This window comes from Sciurus vulgaris (assembly GCF_902686455.1).
Source record: "Sciurus vulgaris genome assembly, chromosome: 2".
Lineage (NCBI taxonomy): Eukaryota > Metazoa > Chordata > Mammalia > Rodentia > Sciuridae > Sciurus > Sciurus vulgaris.
Window position 1 is genome coordinate 177867316 of NC_136462.1, and position 22878 is coordinate 177890193.

Consider the following 22878-nt stretch of genomic DNA (forward strand, 5'->3'; position numbering starts at 1 on the left):
CTCCATCTGTACTGGGTGTTCTTGGTCAAACTGCTGAATTTACTTGGGCTGTTTTCTTATTTGTACATTAGGAAAGTAATGCTGACCTCATAGAGTCATTGAGAGGATTAGGTATTTAAAGCTGAGAAGCTCTTTTAGCTGCAGACATCTACTATCTAACTGCTTGTTCAGAATATCCTTTTGAATGTCGCAGAACCATTTTTACATTAAGGCCAAAACTTGTCTTGTAAGTTATTTTCCAGAATTTTTTCTGTCTCTGTGAATGTCACCAATAATCTGTTAAGCCAGAAACCTGAGTCGCTTTCCACCTTTTTTGGGGGGTGGGTACCTGGATTGAACTCAGGGGCACTGAACCACTGAGCCACACCCCAGCCCTATTTTGTAATTTAGTTAGAGACAGGGTCTCGCCGACTTGCTTAGTGCCTCACTTTTGCTGAGACTGGCTTTCAACTCGCAGTCCTCCTGCCTCAGCCTCCTCAGCCCCTGGGATTACAGGTGTGCACCACCACACTTGGCCACTTTACACGTTTTAGCCACATTTTCTAATCTACACAGAGCTATTTTGTTTACACCATAAATTTTATTTTACAGATTAATCCACCTGTCTCCATTGCTGCCATTCTAGGTCAAGTTGTCATCATTTTTCTCACATAGGCTACTATAATAGCCTTCTGTCTTCTTAAATCCTGCACCATACCCAGCCTGAGGAAAGTTTTTTTTTTCCCGTTGTATCTATAGGTCACTCTTCTACTTAAATTTTTTCAGTGACTTTCCATTTTTCTGAGTCCACAGATAAATAAGTCTAAATTTTCTCACTCCTGTTTTGCCTTGCTCACTCACTGTTGCAGTCAGCCCTCTGTATCTATGGATTTTACATCTGTAGATTCAACCAATTTAAGGACTAAAAATATTCAGAAAAATAAGTTGCATCTCTGCTGAACATGTTAACAACTGTTTACTTAGCATTTACATTGTATTAGGTATCATACATATTATACATTTCCATAAATAAGTAAATAAGGTAGAGCTGATTTAAAGCATTCTGGAGGTTTTGTATAGGTTACATGCAAATGAGATGTCAGGTTTGGTAAGGAATTTGAGCATTTATAGATTTTCGTATCTGCGAGGGGTTCTGGAACCAATCCCTTGAAGAAACTGAAGGACAGCTATATTATTAAAACCCTAACGTAGTGCTTTTCATAGTAGATGTTTATGTATTTATGGAATGGATAAAGGTTCTTTCAAATATTTGAAAGAACAAAACTAGTAACTGAGAAATTTAGGCCATTCTCATGTTTTCCTTTCTGTTAGACTGCATATGAAATATATAAACACATAGTTAATGAAGGCCAACCATTTGAAATTCATGTGAGTGTCTTTTATTACAAGCAGATTATTTGGTATGCATGAAAGTAAAGAGAAGCACCTCTTTGGGGTGCTGCAAAACAGTAACTAGTCAGCCTCCCAGTGGAGAATCAAATCTACTAGTTCATAAATTAGGCCCTAGTTAATGAAACCCAGAGCTGCACAGGTCATTCAGAATAGTACTTGAGAATCTCAAGAGGTTCATTAGTAATTAGTCTTACTCTGCTCCTCACAGAGAATGTCAAGGCTTAAAGAGAGCTGAGTGGTAAGATTGCAATAAAAACATGGACTAGTGAATAGATTTGAGGAATAATTCCACTTATTTTGTAATGTCATGTCTGGCCTGATTTACCCTTCACAAGCAACACTTCCTGTACTTTTTGTATTTTATAGAAAACTAAAAATGAAGACTGCAGTCTTTTAATAAGTTCCTGCTTACTAGTTTTCACTAAAGAGCTGTGTCATGGTAATCATTTAATATTAATTTACATGTATTCAGTGTTTCTGAGCCCTTTCTGGAAGATTATCTCACTTGATCTTCCCTTTAGTCTACAAGTGCAGTTAGGTGAGAACTAGAAGAAGCCCAATAGAGGTCCTGTTGCCAGTTAGGGAACACTACTTGTTTCATCATCCTATTGCATGTAGTCTCAGTTACTAAATTGGTGTTTTTTTTTTTTTTTTTTTTTAATAAAAAATATTGTATTTACTTAGAAGCATTCAGAATGTCAACAAAACAGCTGCAACTTTTTTTTTTTTTTTTTTTTTGCAATTAGAGTGGTATTCAGTTAACAGAACAACAATTATTTCATATAAGCTGCATCAGAGACAACTGAAGATGAAAAACTACCGTCCCCATATATAACTAATTTGTGCTGTGCACCAACAAGAACCTGCTTTAAATTTCCATGCCAATTTACAACCCCCATACTGTACCGGGCAAGGTTAGTGGCTATTGAAAATACCACCAGGACAGGGCTATCTAAAGACACATTCGGGAGTGTGTTAACTATACAAAAAAAGACACTGTACAGTTTAAAAACAAATCTTACACAGCCTTACATTTCAGTTTTTTTCTTTAAAAGGAATGAGTTATGTACAGGGGGGTTAAATGCTTTCTAGACAAGAAAAAAAAACTGCTAGAACCAACTTATTCATCTTCCTCATCTTCCTCCTCTTCCTCATCTTCCTCCTCTTCCTTCTTTTTCTTGCTTTTTTCATCCTTGACAACTCCCTTTTTTGCTGCATCAGGTTTTCCTTTAGCTAGTAGGCAACAATATCCTTTTCATATTTTTCCTTCAGCTTAGCAGCTTTCTTTTCATAAGGCTGCTTATCATCTGCAGCGGTGTTATTCCACATCTCTCCCAGTTTCTTTGCAGCATCATCAATGGATAGACCAGGGTGTTCTCCTTTGATTTTGGGGCGATATTCAGAACAGAAAAAGAAGAAGGCCAACAGAGGCCTCTTGGGTGCATTGGGATCCTTGAACTTCTTTTTTGTTTCCCCTTTAGGAGGGATATAGGTTTTCATTTCTCTGTCATAATGGGCCTTGTCCGCTTTTGCCATGTCTTCAAATTTTCCTTTCTTTTTAGCAGACATGGTCTTCCACCTCTCTGAGCACTTCTTAGAAAACTCTGAAAAGTTGACAGAAGCATCTGGGTGCTTCTTCTTATGCCCCTCCCAGCAAGTTTGCATAAAGAATTTGTATGATGACATTTTGCCTCTCATCTTCTTAGGATCTCCTTTGCCCATGTTTAGTTGTTTTTCCTCAGTGAGGCACAGAGTCGCCCAGTGCCCATCCGGCTCTCACTTGCCCCGGCGCTGTCTCTATGGAGCTCAGTGTAATGCAATGGCTCACTAAATTGGTGTTTTTACAACTTCTTTTTGTTTCAGTACCCGGAACCGAGCCATATCCCTAATCCGATTTTTATTTTGAGACAGGGTCTCCCTAAATTGCTGAGGCTGGTTTTGAACTCGTGATCCTCCTGCCTCAGCCTCCAGAGGCACTGGAATTACAAGTGTGCGCCACTGTGCCCAGTGGCTTTACAACTTCTTTAGCTCTTAGAAAAGGAGCTTTGAGATCCACAAATGAAGGGTGTCTTATTGGTTTAAAAAATGACAAGCAGCTAGAGTGTAGCCCTGTAACTCAGCTACTTCAGAGGCTGAGGCAGGAGGATCTCAAGGTCAAGGCCCATCTGGGCAACTTAGTGAGTCTCTGTCTCAAAATGAAAAAGGTCGGGGGTATAGCTTAGTTGTTGAGCACTTAGCCTCGCATATATGAAACCCAGGATTCAATCACCAGGACCATAAAACAAAAACAAATGCAGAAGACTAGAGTGTCTATTAAGATATTTTAATATGTTGGTTTAATGATGTTTTATTATTTTGGCTGTTTTAATAAACACACACCTTTATTTACCTGTTTTCCTGGTGTCTTCTGCCTGCTGTCAGTGCAGGCATAGTAGTTGTAGAAAAAGTCAGCTGTCACATAGCTCAGATGATGTCTTTGGGAAGAAAGAAAATTATAAGGAAAGTGTCTGCTTTGGTTTTATTTGTGGACTCAGAAGAATGGAAATTCACTGAAAAGTTTTAAGTAGCAACTTGGGCTTAGGCAAAAGAATAGCAAGTTCAAGACTAACCTCAGCAACTTAGTGAGATCCTATTTAAAAATTTTTAAAATACAAAGGGCTGGAGATGTAGTCAGTGGTAAAGAGTGCTCACCTAGCATGTTCAAGGCCCTGAGTCCAGTCCCTGGCACTGCCTGAATGAATGAATGGGTGAATGGATGAGAAGGGGTGTAGCACAGTGGTAGAGTGCCTGTGTTCAATCCCCAGTACTGAGGCAGGGGTATTTTTGGTACTTTGAATGACTTTGTTGTTTTCTGGCCATTGAGAACATACATTTATGTAACACCAGAAGGTTTTTGGTGGCATATACATACCAGCTAAGTATTGTTCAATCTTAAAAAGGAAAACAAATACAGAATTTTCATGGATAGGAGAATTCATAAGTAAATACATGATTTTAATTTCATTTCTTTAGGGTGGGAGCCCTGGTATCATTGATCATGTTTGTCACACTTCCGCAGCATAGCATTGCCCGCCTCCAGTCTCATGCTTTTCCTCTGAAAGCTTTAAGCCTCTGAAACCATTGGCATAAGAGGCATCTTTTTTGGCTTATCTTTCTTTGGTATTGTAGCTAAGCTCTAACTTAAAACCTTGGAAAGACATAGATCTCACAACTTTCAAATAGGCACAATCTAAACATTTTTACATTTAATTCCAATCCTTCACTACAAACCTATAAGGTAGAAACAATTAACTGTATTTGAAAGTCTGAAGCCAGGCCAACTAGGTGGGTATGAAATGCAACTCCTTGTACTGTATGTCCTTTGTAAAGTTACCTAACCTTTCTTTATCTCAGTTTTGTCTATAAAATGGGGATAATGGCAACTTCCTAACCACTTCCTTATGGCAAAGATTAAATGGAATAAATCCTTATAAGGCAATATATGGCACATAGTACATGCTTTTAGTTATATTGTCTAACTAGTTTATGATTTCATGGCAAGAAAGATCACTGACACAAGGTAGAGACAGAAATTTGGTTTCTGGTCCTTGTTTCTATTAAATGGCTATGTGTTTATGGATAAATTTCCCCTTCTTGGACATGAGTTTTCTTATAATGTTTCAAACTTTCACTGGAAATAACTTCAAATTTACATAAGAGGCCAATAAAAAATAGAAAACCTGTGGCACCAAAAATAGACAACAAATACTTTGAGTAGACATTTCTTCAGAGAAGATATGCATATGACCAATAAACACATGAAAAGATGCTCAACATCCCTAATCATTGGGGAAAAGCAAATCACAGTCAGTGAGATGCCACTTCATGCCCGTTAGGAGAAATTGGAACCCTTGTGTACCGTGGTAGGAGTACAAAATGATATAACTGCTGTGGAAAACAAAACGGTAATTCCTCAAAAACTTAACCCTTAAACTGCCATTTGAGTCAGCATTCCTACTCATGGGTACGTACCCAAAGAATTGAAAGCTGGGTCTCAAACAGATATTTGTACATCCATGTTCATAGCAACATTATTTACAGTAGTAGAATGTGAAGTCAACCCAAATGTCTGTCAACAAATGAATGGATAAGCAAAGTGCAGTCTATATAGCTGGATGCAGTGGCACACACTATAATCCCGGCTACTCAGGGACTGAAGCAGGTAAAGGTAAAGCACCTCTGAGCTCAATCCCTAGTGCTGTGCCCACTGCCGCTACAAATGGTGGCATATACATACTAGCTGAGTATCTTTCAGTCTTAAAAAGGAATGAAATTCTTAAACATTCTACAGTGTGGATGAACCTTCAAGGCATTGTGCTAAATTAAATGAGCCAGGTGTAATAGGACAGATGTCTTGTTCTGCATGTACAAGATACCTTGAAGTAGTCAACTCACAGAGAGAGTAGATAGAATTGTAGATGCAAGGAGCCAGAGGTGAGGTACAAGTGTTTAATGGATGCAGTTTCAGTTCAGAATGGGGAAAATTTCTAGAAATCGATAGTGTAGTGATAGTTGCACAAGGATGTGAATGTATTCAATGCCACTAAACTGTACACTTTAGCATGGTTTAAATGGTAAATTTTATATTGCACATATTTTAACACAATTTTTAAAAATATTTGCACAAAAATCTGTAATCTTATAAAGGATATCTGTATCCCCTTAAGCCAGATTTACCTATTGTAATATTTTACATTTTAACATTTGTGATTGTGCTTTCATGTGTACTCTGCACATGTACACACATGTTGGCATTTTTATTTCTGAACCATTTAAGGGTATATAATACACACACACACACACACCCCATGAGCCTTTACCTGTAAGTACTTCAGGAAAATTCTTTAAGAATAGATAATATTCTCTTAACTACCATAGGTCTATGCTAGCTTTATAATTTTATATTATATTGAATGGGGCTCTTATTCAAGCTCCAGTTTAATCAGTGTTTTCATATTATCACCCTGCAGTACAGTGTACAGTCTAGAGTAAGATATTACATTTATTCATGTGCCATTAGCCTCCTTTTGTCTCTTTTTTTTTTTTTTTTTTGGTACTGGGGATTGAACCCAGGAGTGCTTAACACTGAGCCACATCCCCAGCCCTTTTTGTATTTTGTTTAGAGACAGGGTCTCACTGAGTTGCTTAGGACCTCAGTCTAATGAGTTGCTGGGATTACAACGGAGTTGCCCGGCCTTTTATGGTCTTTTATGGTACTGATATTTTTTAGGAGTATAGACTCTCATTTTCTTTTTGTGTGGTGTTTCCTTATAATTAGATTGGGGTTATTTGGTCTCAACCAGAAAACTACATAGATGATGCGTTAGTTTATCATACATAAAGACTCAGTGCATTATTAATTAAATGCATAGTAAAGGGAAATCAACAGATGCTATAGGGTTTTCAGAGAATTAAGACAATCAGGGAAAGCATTTGATTTGGTTAGATAGAGTGATTTGTTAGAATCATTTTGCAGTAGCTTAGCTAACATAGATTCCTAATACCAGTATTTATTAAGCTTGTTTCTGTATTAAATAAAGCAAGCGGAAATTACTAATTTCTATTTTTAAATTTAATGAAATCAAACATGTCTTTCAAATGTTCAAGTGTCTACTAATTTTTACATAAGGTCCTTTGAATGATTTAGATCAGCATATGATAACATTGAAGATGTATGACATTATTTTCTTTGTTTTTCATCAGATATTAGAGTCAGACTGACACTTGGTATTCTCAGCTTTGCCACCATTCTAGAACCTTTTAGCATTCCTTCTTAAGTTGCAGAAAGCTGCTGAAAGGAAAGTATTGCTCTTGCCAGTACCTTTTGTGTAATGTGTAAACAGTGGAAATGCTGATGCATCTATTCTCAATGCCATTTTTACTTTCTCTAGGCTATTTTACAAAGAACATTCATACATTTCATACAAAAGTTATAGACTGCTTTGCAAAATATGATTAGGCCCAACATCAGTTTTAGTATATATCTTAGGTGTTGTCCCCGCCTCACCTCCCGTGTTAATAAGAACACTATGGTTGACATAGTTGGGATATATTCACAGATTAACAGGTAGGATAGCCAGAGGCATAATTAAGGCATAATTATTTGTAAAACCTTTTTTTCTTCCCATGTCTTAAAAATAAATTATTGGCCTTTTTTGCATTTTGTTTCTGCAGTTTGAAGAAATAGATCTGAAATAAGGTCTTATCCCAGCTATCTCTGCACACAGTGACTGCCAGATCTTCAAGCCTCAAGTTCAGCTTTGTCCGCCAACCTGTCTGACATGTCGGGACCCGTGCCAAGCAGGGCCAGAGTTTACACAGATGTCAATACACACAGACCCCGAGAATACTGGGATTATGAGTCACATGTGGTGGAATGGGGGTAATTATTCCTATTTTCTTCACTGTCCTCACTCAGAGGGTTGAATCTTACAGATTCGTTGAGTCAGTAAACTTTCCCAACTTTGCTTCTCCAAACCGCAAGGTTGAAGTTCAGCTTGTTTTCTTTTTTTGAGCTGCAAATTTGGTTTTGTAATGGAGAAGCAGAGTATTGCTTTGGCAAGGTAATGATTTTGAAGGGCTTACCATTTAAAAATCATTTCTATGTTTTCCTTTTCTCTGATTTATATATTTTGTACCTGAAGGTGATAGCTATCAGCTTGTGTCTCAAACTAAGGTCATCGCAAACAGGTGAGAATTGATGCCTGAGAGACTTTGAAAACACAAAACTCTTACATAAAGTATTTTTGAGGTCAGAGAATGTTGTCCCATGATGATACTAACGGATGGAACAGTTCTCCAGAAAGGTGTCCTCTTTTTGACGAGAAGCAAAATTAAATCTTTAAACATTTGCCCTTGTCATGAGACTAGACATTTTTAACATGGAATTCAGCCCAGATTCCCTCTTGAACAGTTGTAGTCTGCCTGAACAGCTGTGTTTGCCCTTCTAATTCTCTGTGCAGACTCATTTGAATGTTTGCATTTCCTGTCCCAGCATGGCATTACATTTAATTGATCTGATCATAGTTTTGTGATAAAACTATTTTGACTTTCAAGTGCAAAAGAGCACAAAAGCTCATAAAGATAAATCTCTGATTACATATAGCCAGTATAAGTGTTTCAAGACTCTCTCCTGAATTTTCTGAGGTTGTATTCTTCGTTGTGATTATGCCATGATTCTTAACAGTAAATACTTTGTCTCTGCATAAAGAGGCACATCGTGTGCTTTAAAGATACCATCAAAAACCAGAATATAATACCAATAAATGTTATCACTGTTGATAATCTCAACAATTCCCCTGTGTGCCAGACTTTGGACTCTAGGTAATATCTGTATTTTACTGTGGAAATCTGAACCACTATTTGCAGATTGAATACTTTATATTTAGTTGTGCTTTAAGTGGCACTAAACATTCCTTCGGAGTTTTTGGCATGGTACCCCTGCTTGCTTAGATTATCTTTGTATGCCCTCCCACAGGAGGAGAGCTTAAGGAGAACCAAGAAAGGTTCCTTACCTAGACCTCCCAAGATTGTTACATTGTCCATTGCTCTTAGTACCTTTTGCTTTCTCTTTTCATTCACTTTTTTTAAGCTCTCTAAGGGGAACAAATGACTGACATGGTACATACTACATTCTAAGAGTAAATGGAATTTTGACCTTGTTAGCGAAGCCATGTTTGTCATTCTTTCTAGCATAGTTGGAAGCAAGATCAAGATAAGTGGTGACATTTCCCTTTTCTTCTTTACCTCTGTTTGTGACCTCTGATGTTGCTTCTTACTGATGGAATATGGAATACAGATCAAAGTAGAGAGTGAGACCCCTAATTGGTTTATGGTCTGCAGTGTAGTTTGCGAACTTTATGATATGAATTATTCTCAGTACTTGGCCATGGAGGGCAAGTGGGAAATCAAGCTTATGTATTTGAAAGCCACTTAACCTACAGAGAGGCCCATCTCTAAGAGAAAAACTTGTTGGAAACAACATGCATGACAAATTCTAATACAAACTAAACACTTGTGGTGTGTCAATAGGGTCATAAACAGTTTGGAATTTGGTGCCCCGACCCCCAGTACTGGGCTCTCTACCATTGAGCTATATTCCCAGCCTTTTTTGAGACAGGGGTTCTCACTAAATTGCCAAGGCTTACTTTGACCTTGTGATCATCCTTCCTCAGCCTCTTGAGGCACTGGAATTACAGCATGTGCTCTGGCACCTGCCTGTTAAACTGTTGAAAAATTGGGCCAATTAAAAATACGTGGAGCTTGTTATGGTGGTGCATGCCACTGTGATCGCAGCAATCTGGGAGCCTGAGGCCAGAAGTTTGAGACCAGCTTAGGCAATTTAACAAGACTCAATAAAAAATAAAAAATCTCAAAATAAAAAGCAACCAAGTGCAGTAGTACACGCCTGCATTCATAGTGGCTTGGGAGGCTGAGGCAGGAGGATCACAAGTTCAAAGCCAGACTCAGCAACTTAGTGAGATCTTGTCTCTAATTAAAATATTTTAAAAGGGCTGGGGTTGTGGCTCAGTGGTTCAATGCCCCAGAGCCTAAATAAATAAATAGCACTGAGGATGAAGCTCAGTGGTCGACTGCCTATGAGTTCAGTCATCAGTACCAAAAACAAAATGCATGCAATGTTTAAAAAAGCTTTTATGACTCCTACTATAATAGAATTTTATAAGTTGACTGCTTGATAATTTGAACTTTCTAAGTCATTGTGACTTTGACTGTTTTGTCCTCAGAAATCAAGATGACTACCAGCTGGTTCGAAAGTTAGGCCGGGGTAAATACAGTGAAGTATTCGAAGCCATCAATATCACAAATAATGAAAAAGTTGTTGTTAAAATTCTCAAGGTGAGTACAAGAAGAGAGAGAATTTTAGAGGTATTTGGAATGTAGGTTTTAAAAAATAATTTGAAAAAATTTTGGTGTGATTGAAGTTGATAGAACAGGTAATATTTGTTTGACAGATCAGGACCTGAAACAAAGAAGTGATTTGATTCAAGTCATATAGTTATGCTGTGGCAGAGAATGAAAGTAAACATACTCTTCTGTCTCCTAGGTTTTGCCTAATATTCACTTCCTATATTTTTAATTACTGTCTATGATTTTGTTTTCAATAAATAAATCATTGCCTGTACTTTAAAAGAATGAGAAATCACAAATGCAGACCTTAAAGGAACAAACAGTGGCATCAGTGCAGCTAGTCTTGTGTAATTTCCTGTGTTGAGGTGATCTGAATGATAGGGACTGAGGCAAATTAGGAAGCACATACCTCTTTAGAAGAGATAGCTGCTTCTCAGCTCCAACTATTTTCCTATTGCAATACAATTCCAATGTTGCTCAGTTTCTGTTTTACAAAGAGTGAGGAACTGATGTTAGTGTATGCATTTTCCTGGTTATTTAAATGACTCAGGATTTAAAAAAAAAAAAAAATTCCTGCAGAGCCCAGATTTGGCCAATGAGCTACTAATATGCAACTTGTAATTTAATTATACTATAGTGTGCACTATTATCTTGGGAATTTATTTTGTAGTTCCTTACCATAGGTAACTAACTTTTTCAACTAAAAAACCAAACTTTTTCAATTTACAGCCCTTTATTTTTACATTGTCTAAGTGGCGTTTTTTCCTTTTCCTTTTTTTCTTTATGGTATTCCCGAGCCAAAAGAAATGACCTAATATTATTTATTGTTCTATATGTTAAAAGAAACTTTGTCCAAATACATAAATGATTGTATTTCTTTAATTTTTGTTATTATTTTTAGTTATACATGGCAGTAGTCTATTTTGACATATTTATACAAACATGGAGTATATTTTATTCTAATTAGGATAGTAAGTGGTTACATTTTAACAACTCAGTGGCCATCAAGAGATTGATACACATTCATTTAAAGAAAAAAATAATTATGTAACCATAATTGATTGCTATTGAGGTTGTACACTTGTTAGACACTGCATAGATTCTCAGTACTAGGATCTGTGTGGTACCACCATGCTCATTTCCTGGCCCGCATGGATTGTTTGCACAGTACTTGATTTTTATTACATCAACTTTGAAAAACCCAGCTTCATAAAAATAGGTCCTCAAAAAAACAGTTCAAACTAACATTGAAACTGCGAACTACCTCAGGCTGGTGATATACTTACTATCTGACTGATACCAAGTATGATTGATGAATTTCCTTCAAAAAATCTAAAGTATATGATTGCCTCTGAGAATTTGCTAGGGTGCTTCATTACCATTTAAGAACCAGAGTTTAAATATTTATATCTTGTTTTATCATATGAAGAATGTAAACTAGGCTGGAAATCAGAGCATTTGAGTTTTAATCCAAACTCTTAATAACAGCTAACCATAGTAATTCATCTATGGAAATGAGATAATTTTGCTTTTTGTCTTTCGTGTTTTTGGGGGGGGTACCTGGATTGAACTCAGGGGCACTCAACCACTGAGCCACATCCCCAGCCCTATTTTGTATTTTTTTTAGAAACAGGGTCTCACTGAGTTGCTTAACGCCTCTCTTTTGCCGATGCTGGCTTTGAACTTGTGATCCTCCTGCCTCAGCCTCCCAAGCCGCTGTTGGGATTACAGGTGTGCGCCACCGCACTGGCTGATAATTTTGTTTTACCTACCTTTCTTAGGCTTTTTATAAGAATCCAATATGAAATTGTGTATGGTCACATACTTGGAACCTGAAATTCTGTTATTGTAGGATGATGTTCATACAGGGCACTGTATGATAGAATGAGAGGACATTATTTATATTTGTATTTTTTATATTTTTTTCTTCTCTCTTTTTTTTTCTTTTTTTTTTTTTTTTTTTTGGCTAATAGTTGCTTCGTGGCCTAAAATATGGTCTGTATTGGAGAAGCTTCCGTGAACCACTGAGAAAAAATGTTTTCCGCTATCTTTGGATGAAATATTCTATGTAATATTCTATGAAATATTCTATGTCTTTTAAGGAGATGACAATATTTAGAACCACATGAAACTTCACACACACACACATACCAAAAATAAATAATATGTAGAGTATACTCTAAGTATATATAGTTAGGAAAACTAGGCTGAAAAAAAATTTCTAAATTACCCTTCACTCATAACCACCAATGGCTCCCACCTACCTAGAAAAGATGATCTCTGAATTTCCTTTAAGTCTTAAAAGATAGATAATGTAAGTGTCCTTCACAAAATATATTTAAAATTTTTAGGGATATAGCTCAGTGGTGGAGTGCTTGCCTAACATGCATAAGACCATATTTTGATCTCTACATCAGAAATATTTTTTTAAAGAAAAATTTTAGTCTGTCCCCGTTTTATCTAGTAAAAGTTACAGGGATCACATTAAATTGGGGCATAAGTCACCTGCCTGGTCCATCTCAAACCACCTAGAATTGGTTTGAGGAATTCTATGCAATAAAGTTTTGTAGACCAATAATTTTTTGCCATAAATCAGCTATTAGGAAGTAGTAATGTAGTAGAAAACAGGAGGTAGGTTGATGGGTTGGTCTCTGGAGGGGAGAAAATCTCCCAGATAGGCCAACAGATCAAAAAGATCTGATCTGTTGAAGGAAAATGAGAAAACTGATCACCTTGCTTCCCAGCCAGCCAGTACTGTTCTAATAGGAGCAAGGTAAAGCTATGGGTTGAATTGAATGTGGACTATGTAGAAGTGACTGTAAACGTAACTTTATTAAGTGTGTTCTTTGCATTGGGACACATATATCACAACTCCTCTGAGGGAACTATATAGTCCTTTTCCACCAGTAATAAAAATAAAGTTGAGAAACATTTAAATGTTTTTCCCAAAACTTAGCTGCAAAGCCAGGCTTTAAGGACTGTTCCAAAACCTGCTTGCTTCCTGCTATCCCATGTGCTTACAACTTAAGGTTAAAAGAGTTTATAGTACTATAGTTCCTAGACCTAGATCATCAAAAATAGATTTCCAGTTTCATCCTCAAGATTCTGATTTAGGCCATGTATGGTGGCGTATGCCTACGATCCCAGCAATTTTAGGAGACTAAGACAGGAGGATTACCAGTTCTGGGCCTGTGTCAGCAATTTAATGACACCCTAAGCAACTTAGACCCTGTCTCAAAATTTAAAAAGCAAGGGGAAGTAAGATTTTGAGTATAAGTTAAATAAAATATACTATTAAAAGTAGTGTCTGTTTTCACTTACTTGATGTGACTACTGGAACCTTTAAAATTACACGTGTGACTTGCATCATATTTTTCTTGAGTCAGCCTTGTTTTAGACTATTCAGAAGGAAGGCTTTTTGAAGGAGGTACAGAAAAATAAAAGGATTTCTGCATAAAAACAAATGTGGAAAGGATGGGTGAGGACACAGGAATTTAGAAGATGTAACCCAGAACTCTGCAATGTAGTCTATTTTGGAGTTCAGGGATTCATTACCAAGAGTTTCTGTGATGAGACGATATTTTACATGTTAGGCCCAGCCATATTCTGAGGTCTTTTAGTATACCTCATTTGATTCTTACTATGCTGGTTACTCCATTTAGATGTAAGGAAAGTCTTAAAGAAGTTAAGTTGCCTAAGGGCACACAGCCAGCAGGTTGGAGGTATGATTGGCATTGACGGCAGTCTGACTATGAAGCCCACACTTGACCCACAGATTATGCTGCACAGAAAGTTTGACTGTCCTTGCTGTTGCTCCCATTTCCTTCACATGGGATCATAGACTTAGAGGAAGGAATGAAGAGGACCTGTGTTTAATCCTAGTGGACAAGAAGTGTTTTTACAGTATACCTTAATATTACCAACCATTTAAACTGCTAGTCTATAAGGTTTTGAAACAACATATTAAGACTGTCAATTGAAATTAAATGCTAATTCTGTGGAAGTCTGGCCTTTGGAGTGGAAACCTTTGCCCCTTTAATTCAGCTTTTGTAAGTACCTGCAGAGTGCCTGGCACAGTGGTAGGAGAAGGGGATTCAGAGACGAGTCTGACACATTTCCTTTCTTCAAGGAGCTCATAAGTAAGCCATTTATGTATTATCCTATCTGTTGAAATACTCTGAAATAATTTTTTTTGCTGATACACGTTTACCCTTTCAGCCAGTAAAAAAGAAGAAAATTAAGCGTGAAATAAAGATTTTGGAGAATTTGAGAGGCGGTCCCAACATCATCACACTGGCAGACATTGTAAAAGACCCTGTGGTGAGTATAGTAGGTGTTAGCAAGGCCCCCCAGGGCTGAGTGGTCTTGGACCTGGAGCACAACTGGCCTCTTTCCATTCCCCCTTTCACCATTCAGTCTGGCATTAATCAGATATACCATTTAACTAGCTTAGGTCTTTCTTTCAAAGAGACCTCCACCCACAGACTATTTCTTATTCTTCTAGGCTAAGAGACTGATAGCACTGGAAACTGAAATGTGTTAATCCATTTTGCAAACTCAGGTCCGATGCCGATGGGCGATGGGCGCAATGTCGGGCTGCCTAGAGCCTGGTGAGACTTCAGCTCCATGTCTTCTGTTTGAAATCCATCCCAAAAAATAACCTAAGTGTGGTGACGATCAGAGTGGGGGGGCTTGTAGCAATAAAGGGTTCCTTCTGAGGCAAGGACTGCCAAATTCACCACACAGCATCCACAAACTTTGTGCCCGCTAAAGCTGCCAAGGCTATTACTAATGTGTGTTTTCTTTTTCTCTCCCCTAGTCACGAACCCCTGCCTTGGTTTTTGAACACGTAAACAACACAGACTTCAAGGTATAATATGTAGCCACCCATTTTAAGCTGTTGGCTTTTTAGACCACATGGAAAACCTTTTGGGGGGGGGTGATGGTTAAAAGAGCTTGCTTTTCACTGGTTTTTAAAGTGTTTTTCATCCTTGCATTGCTAAATGTTCAGTTATAAGGAAGAAAACAAAACCTTATACAATTAATATCCACTTCCCATGTTTTGCCCCTTTTTTTTGACTAGTGCTCTTTTTAATGACCCCAATGTTTAGATCTCATCACTTTTACCACTCACTTAACAGTTTCTGCTGGTATTCAACTCGATGAAGGTAACAGTACATATTCACTCAAAATGTGGCATTAAGGCAATTTACTTTTGGACAAGAGTCTTCAAGAAAGAGTATATTGTGTGTATAATAGTAGGGACTGCTTATTCTTTAGAATTCCTCAGAAACTCTGGGTATGGATCTCCTTTCCCTGGGTGGTACTGGTGATTAAGCCCAGAGCCTTACATACCCTAGACAAGTGCCTTGTCACTGATCTATACCCCCAGTCCCTTGGGCCATAAATCTTAAGAAGTGAGGAACAAAGAAGGGCATAGTCAAATTCTGCCTCTGCAACATGTCTGAATCCTGGCCCATCCAGTGGCTTACTTATTTCACAGTTCTTAATTCCAATATAACAGAAGAATGTAGGTACTCTATTGCAATGCAAGTTGTAAGGGTATTTTACATATTTGCACCAATCAGTAAAAAGAATGTTAGTAATTAATAAATATGTGCATTCTTTTATTGAGAAGGAGAAAAGGGCTGAGGAGATAGCTCAGTCAGTAGAGTGCTTGCCTTCAAGGCCCTGGGTTTGATCCCCAGCACTGGGGGGGGAGGAAGAGAGAGAGAAAGAGAAAAAAAGGGACTATTTTAGAATCAGAACAATAATTTCAGTATAAACTTTGTCAGAGAGCATCACTATTTAAAGATGTACATGTAAAAATTCTGCAACTTTTTGGAGACTAGAACGGTTACATACAGCTGTTTGAATTCATTTTCAGCTTGGAATAGGAATAGTTCTGTTAAATTGGCTTTACACATTTGGCATTGTGCCTTCTGTATACCCGCTGGTGATCTGCAGTTTTGACTGTGTAAGTGAAAGATGGGTTAGTTCCCTACTGAAGAGGTTGTGTCTTTGCCAAATGCCTTTTACAAGAAGGTCTGAAGGTAAACGATAAACAAATTAAATTGTAAACATGTAACAGTACAGTGAATTTTAGCTTCAGCAGTATGTTTAAATAATTAAAATTCTTCGCTTTTACATATAGAGATGAAGACCCAAACTCTCTCTTTAAGTGAATATTACGTTGGAGATATAGAAAGCAATGAACAGACAGATCTAAGAACAGTGGCAAAGGAACCAGGTCTTAGTTTGAATTACTATGAGTGAGAATGAGAAATTGCTTTCTTATTAGTATTATCTTGTGACTCAAATGTTGCATTTGTCTTTAACAGCAATTGTACCAGACGTTAACAGACTATGATATTCGATTTTACATGTATGAGATCCTGAAGGTAAGGATCCTTGAATGCCAAATATCTTTTCAAATTGGTCTTACCTTTGTAAAATAGTCCAACTGATGGCAGAAAAGCCAGTGAATTAACTTTGTGAGGTGTGTTGAAAACATACATATTGAGTGGGTTTCTTCATTTGTTTTTGTTTTTTTTCAGTACTGGGGTTTAAATCTGGAGCCTTGTAAATGCTCTACTGCTGACCTACATCCCCAGCCCTTTTTATTTTTGTTTTGAGACAGGGCCTCACCAGATTGCCCAGGCTGGCCTTGAACTTTACTTTCCTAGCTCAGTCTCTTAAGAAACTGTGATTCTAGGTGTGTATCACTAAACCCAGCACATTCAAGTTTTATAGCTAATGGTATTAAAATCTTGAGACTTTTGTGAGCATTGTGGGGTCTCATAGGAGTATAACTTAGAATACTTTGAAAGAGGTATTTGTAAGAGAGCTGAGGGTGAAAATTATATTGTCAAAACCTTTAAAAACACTGGCTTCTTGTACACTTTTATTTCACTTATGATTCAGCAAATGTTAACTGAGCCTCAGAGGGTCATTGTCCTAAAGATTGTGTAAATCTGTGCTTGGGATTTGGTGATTAAGAGTGGACTTTGATTTCTCAAGTGGGATCATCAAATATCTTTCTCCCAGTAGTTATAAGATCAACTTCTAATGGAGAGAGTTGCTTTATGGTAGTAGTGGTTTAGCATCCTGGTTATCTTTCAATTAGTGCGACATTTACAGAGTCTACTCCCCTCACTAAAAACATGAAAATGTAGCACCAAAAGAAAGAAAATGATTTCATTTCAGGGACAATTCAAATGCCTTAGTAATTTAGAAGACTTTTTCTTTGTCATCGTATTGTGAGCCTAAAATAAAAATATAGTTTCAGCTTCCAATAATAAATAAATAAATAAGAAAGTTGCTAAGAGTTGGCTAAGGTTTCTTATTAAACAAGGGTTAACATCAAATGTGTAGAGATATTTGATCTTTCCCTTGGCTCGTGGAGTCCTGTGACAAGCAGGGGTTCAGAAAGTTGTGACTGTGCTTGCCTAGCCCTGAGAACTACGGGAATCCAAGTTGCCCTTAAGTTAGGACAAGAACTTGGGTGAGGATCATAAGTTCCAAGCCAGCCTCAACTAAGCGAGGCCCTAAACAACTTAAGGAGATTCTGTCTCAAAATAAAAAGGGATGGGTATATAACTCAGTGGTAAAGCACCCCTGGGTTTAATCCCTAGTACCGACCAAAAAGAAAAAAGAAAAGAAGAAAAAAGAACTTGGGTAATGATATCAATTGACTAAAAGACCAGAATTAACAAACCCCAAAGATTATGTCATTCAGTTCACCTTAGTTTGGGGTAGGGAACTTTTCAGATTGCATTGGATGACCTAGATCATGGGTTGACAAAATTCCTTAAAAGGCTGAATGGTAAATATTTAGAATTTGTGAGCCAAAGGAGTCTTTGTCACGCTATTTGGCTCTGTTCTTAGGACAAAAGCAGTCATGCAAACAAATAGGTGAGGCTTTGTGCCATAAGATACTAGTCACAAAAATGGGCAGCAGTCCAAATTTTTCCCATAGGCCATAGTTTACCAATTTCTGTTGTAGACTCTTAGCTGCTAAACAAATGTTCTTCAGGTATGAGGTTTATATATAGGCTGGTTTTCTTTTGAGAGGCTTGTGTTTATGGAAATAATCTAGATTTCGGATGAGAAGTAAAAGTTGGAAGTGGAGCAGTTGGTATATACTATGGGGTCTTTTTGAATAGAAAGGTAGTTGAAGCAACTCTGTAAAGAATAGAACTTGGAAGTTCAGAGACCTGAGTTTGCTTGACTGTGAAATCCTGGAAAAAGTCTCTGAAAAATAGCTATAGGAGTGATTGTCCTAATCCTGATTCCTAGGGATGTCTCAAGAGGCTAGAAGGAAAACTTAGTTGGAAAAAATATTAAAGAATTGTAAAAAAATCATTCTTAGGAAGCCTGACTTTCTTATCTGCTCCTCCCACAGGCCCTGGATTACTGTCACAGCATGGGAATTATGCATAGAGATGTGAAACCCCATAATGTCATGATTGATCACGAGCACAGAAAGGTAAAGAGATAAACTTAACAGGTTTTATTTATCAGCATGATGGAGTCTTCAACCTTTATCTCTAGTTTCTGTCATAGTTCCTGTATTTTTGATATCTGGTGGCTCACTGAATTAAATCAACATTTTTAAGCCATTGTTTATATGCCTAGGAATACAGTCAAGGAAACAGATGAGTATAGTGGACAAAACATTTGTTTAGGACAGGAAACCTTGCTAGTCTTAGAGAAAAATTTGTTTCCTGAGAAACCCTTTTCTCATTTGCCTTCTTTTTCTTACCTGTGCAATAAGTGTAATAATTGCCTTGTATGTCATTAAGTTAAACATGAGAGTTAAAAGTACACAATTGTGAAGTGGCTGAAATATTCAGAAAATGCTAGTTTGGTTAACAAGCATCTGAGGCCTCACCTCTACTAATGCTTTACATGGGGACTGTAATAGCCACGTTTTTTTAGGTAACCAAACCTACCTCTTGCAGGCAATAATGACTGTCTTTTGTGGTCTTTGGAAAAGTAGGTGATATAAATCAAGGAACAAAGAACAGCCATGGGTGCTATTTTAAATAAGGGGTAAGAAAAACTTTTGTTGGCAAGGTGACATCTTAGAAAACACTGGAAGAATCCCCGTCTGCATGTCCTCTGATTTGATTCAGTTGTGACCTGAAGTTGACATTAGATTCCAAGACTGCCCTCTTCCCTTATTTAGATACTTTCCGTAAGCCCCAGGTCATTGAACATCTGACCAACTGGCTTTAACTTGGACTTCCCACAATTCCTTTCTCAGAACTCAGGGAAACACATTTACTGCTTTATTATAAAGGATGTTAAAGAGATTACAGATAGATATACAGGGCAAGGCATGTGTGAAGGGGTGCAGCTTCCATGCCATCTCCAGGCACACCACCCTCTAGTGGTTGGAAGGCTCTTTGAACCCTGATTTTTTGGTTTTCATGGAGACTCTATTACATAAGCGTGATTATAACATAGACAACTGTGTAGCAAAGTGATTGAACAGAAAAAAGTGTGGTCTGATGTTAATGACTGAGAAGAGAAACCCATCAAGGCCTGTCTGTCTAGATTCTTCTTGGCCTCTCTGTACAGTACTCCTCCCAGGTGCAGCACAGAACTTCTTCTGAAATGACGATCTTAGGGTTAGGTTCAGTGTTGGTGATTAACTTGGAGTTCCCACAAACCCTTTCTCAGAGCTCTTTGCAGTGCGGCCAGCTCAAACAGGCTTCCAGTTCTGTGATCCACCGTAAGAGAGAGATTAAGTTTCTCTGGTTTACCTTGGGGAGAAAAGGGTGTAGGCAAAAGGCAAGTAGCAAGAAATTTTGCTTTCTGAGGCCTGAAAGTACCACAGCAATAATAGTCTACCTGTTTTGCTCTGAAGCTACTTCAGGAACCAAGGACAGAAGGCCAAATACTTTAACAAAAGAGATACTTACCATTCTAATCATTTAAGGAATAGGTGCTATGGAAATCATGAGCAAGGAACTATGGATGAAAATGAGTGTGTGAGAGAGAGAGAGGGAGGAGAATGTCACAGCTGGTGTGTTAGAACAGCAGCAAGAATGGATCTGGGATAGAATGGAGAAAAGAAGGAAGGAAACAAGGTCAAAGAGCTGAATATCCTTATAAGTCATTGTCAAGTCCTATCCCTGAAGATGGAGAACTTTTTCAAGGTCCGAGCCTAACATTGACATGTTCTCACTTGCATTTTAATGTTCAGTGTACATGTATTAGAACAGCTAAAATAAAAAATAGTGGCAGGACCAAATGCTGGGAAGGATGTGAAGAAGCTTAATACATTGGTGTAGGAAATATAAAATTTGACATTTTGGAAAATACCAAACTGATGTTTTCCAGTTTGTAGGTTGTCACTTTCTTAAGCTAAACATATGCCTACCATACAATCCAGTTGTGTCATTTATCTCAGAGAAATAAAAACCTGGGTCCACACAAAAACCAGTATACATAAATGTAGCTTTATTTGTGATAGCTCAGAATTGAGGGGGAAAAATATGCTTCAGTGAGTGAATGGTTAAACAAACTGGTATTATATATCCCCACCATATACTACTATGGTGTACTATTAGCCATAAAAGGAAGGAACTCTGATTACATACAGTAACTTGGATGGCTTTTATACTGAGTGAACAAAAACATTCTCAAAAATTCATACACTAATGATCCCATTTATATGACATTCTGAAAATGACAAAACCAAGAAGGTTGACAACACAGATTACCAGGAATTGACACAGCATGTGAAACATCTCTGTGGTGATGGAACACTTCTGTATCTTGTAGTGAAAGTGATGTGAGTAAAATCATATAGAACTGCATGCATGTGTGTGTGTGTGTGTGTGTGTGTGTGTGTGTGTGTGTGTGCGTACGTTTATGCATCTCCATAAGTTCATTTAAGACTTAGGAATTGTTTCAAGGTCACTTTCCTGCTTTTGATATTGTACTTCAGGTGTATGTGATGCTGCCATTGGGAGAAACCTAATGAAGGGTACACTGATAATGCTACTATTTTTGTAACTTCCTGTGAACCTCTAATTGTTTTAAAATAAACAGCTTTTTGAGAAATGTTCTGGTTGCTGTGTAGATAAAAGAGGGCAAGAGTAAAAGCAGGGATGTCAGGAGAAGGGGCTATTGCAGTAAATCAGACAAGATGGGGGTAGAATGGATTGAGGTAGAGGAGGTAATGGTAATGGTCAAAATATGGTCACCCAGCAGGACTTGTTGACAAGTTAAACATGAGGTATGAGGGAAACAAAAGTCTAAGGTGAATCTTAAAACTGGCCTGAATGGCAGGTTATTTGAGGTCATCTCTAACTGAGGGAGGAGCTGAAGAAATAGCTCCTTTTGGAGAGCGCTTGCCTAGCATGCGCAAGGACCGCGGTTCAAATCCCTGGCCGCTCAAATGAGAAGGAAAAAAAAAAAAAAACCCCATAAAACTCTAACTGAGGGAAACTGAGTGGAGGTCAATTTGCAGGGAGTAACAAAAGATTTCGTTTTGAGATATAAACAGTTACTTAGTGCCAGGACAATCAGGCATTCTTCTTCAAGATGTGCTGCTCACACTTCAGATTACAGTCATGCTTTGTACTGTGGTCAAATAAGGTTGCCTCTTGTTCCTATTAGTTCTTTTTCTACTTTCAGGTCACTTTTTGGAAAAAACTGTATTAATATGACTTCTATAACTTCATTCACTATTTACTTTTTTTTTTTCTCCTGTGCACCAGGCATTGTATAAAATTCTAAAAACTACAAAGTTGACTTAAACAGTCCTTAACTAACTCCAGGAGTTTACTGTCCATATTTAAAAAGAAAGGTGGAAAACAAACAGTACCTGAGTCATAACAATCTATGTCTGGGGCAGGTGGGCAAAGCATATGCTTCCCCCACATTGCAGAATAAAACCCTGCTTCCTGATGTCAAAAAAAAAAAAAAAAGTAAAGAGTTTTAAAGAAATGTATCTGAGGTTCAGGGACTGAAAAGCAGTGATTTCTTCTGCTTGGGTGATTAGAAAAAACTTCACTGAGGAGCTAACTTAAATATCCCAAAACATAAGTAAATGTTCACCAATAGGAGTGGCTATAATAAGTTGGATAGCAATAACTTAGTCAGATGAGATGGACTGGGGATACAGCTCAGGGGTAGAGCACTTTACCATGCATCAGGCCCTGAGTTCAGTCCCCACCCAGGACCACAAAAAAAGACATTCAGAAAGGCATATAATTAGAGTGTTTTCAGAAACTAGATCATAGGAAAAACTGTATGTTAAGCTGAGTTTTAATCATTATCATGAAAGTTAGTACAGGAGTTGTAATAAAGAGTGACATGCATGGGTGGTATTTTTTTATAGAGTACGCTAGTGACCAAATGGAGGTAGCTTAGAAGAAGATAAAGTTGCTCATGGTTTATTCTCTCTTTCTTTCCTTTCAGCTACGGCTAATAGACTGGGGTTTAGCTGAGTTTTACCATCCTGGACAAGAATATAATGTCAGAGTTGCTTCCCGATACTTCAAAGGTCCTGAGCTACTGGTAGACTATCAGGTGAGAAGAGAAGGGCAAGTACAATTTTGG

The 22878-nt window shown here is 37.7% G+C and overlaps 1 protein-coding gene and 1 pseudogene across 5 annotated transcripts in view; one reads left to right on the plus strand and one right to left on the minus strand.

Annotated features, from left to right (window-relative positions):
• CSNK2A1 (casein kinase 2 alpha 1) overlaps positions 1-22878 on the plus strand; it is a 54431-nt gene that overhangs the window by 25330 nt on the left and 6223 nt on the right. Inside the window, exons 2-8 of one of the 4 annotated variants that reach the window (XM_079128307.1) lie at positions 7606-7813; positions 10176-10287; positions 14518-14619; positions 15119-15169; positions 16641-16700; positions 18704-18787; positions 22738-22848. In XM_079128307.1, coding sequence (XP_078984433.1) covers positions 7713-7813; positions 10176-10287; positions 14518-14619; positions 15119-15169; positions 16641-16700; positions 18704-18787; positions 22738-22848 — 621 coding nt within the window. In that variant the 5' untranslated portion in view covers positions 7606-7712. Of the gene's footprint in view, positions 1-7605; positions 7814-10175; positions 10288-12293; positions 15170-16035; positions 16550-16640; positions 16701-18703; positions 18788-22737; positions 22849-22878 lie in introns of those variants that run through there. The other 3 variants (XM_079128308.1, XM_079128309.1, XM_079128310.1) reach the window with 3 other exon arrangements.
• Positions 2513-3379, minus strand: LOC306654590 (high mobility group protein B1-like; annotated as a pseudogene). The gene has a single exon. The product of its transcript is annotated as a high mobility group protein B1-like (transcript).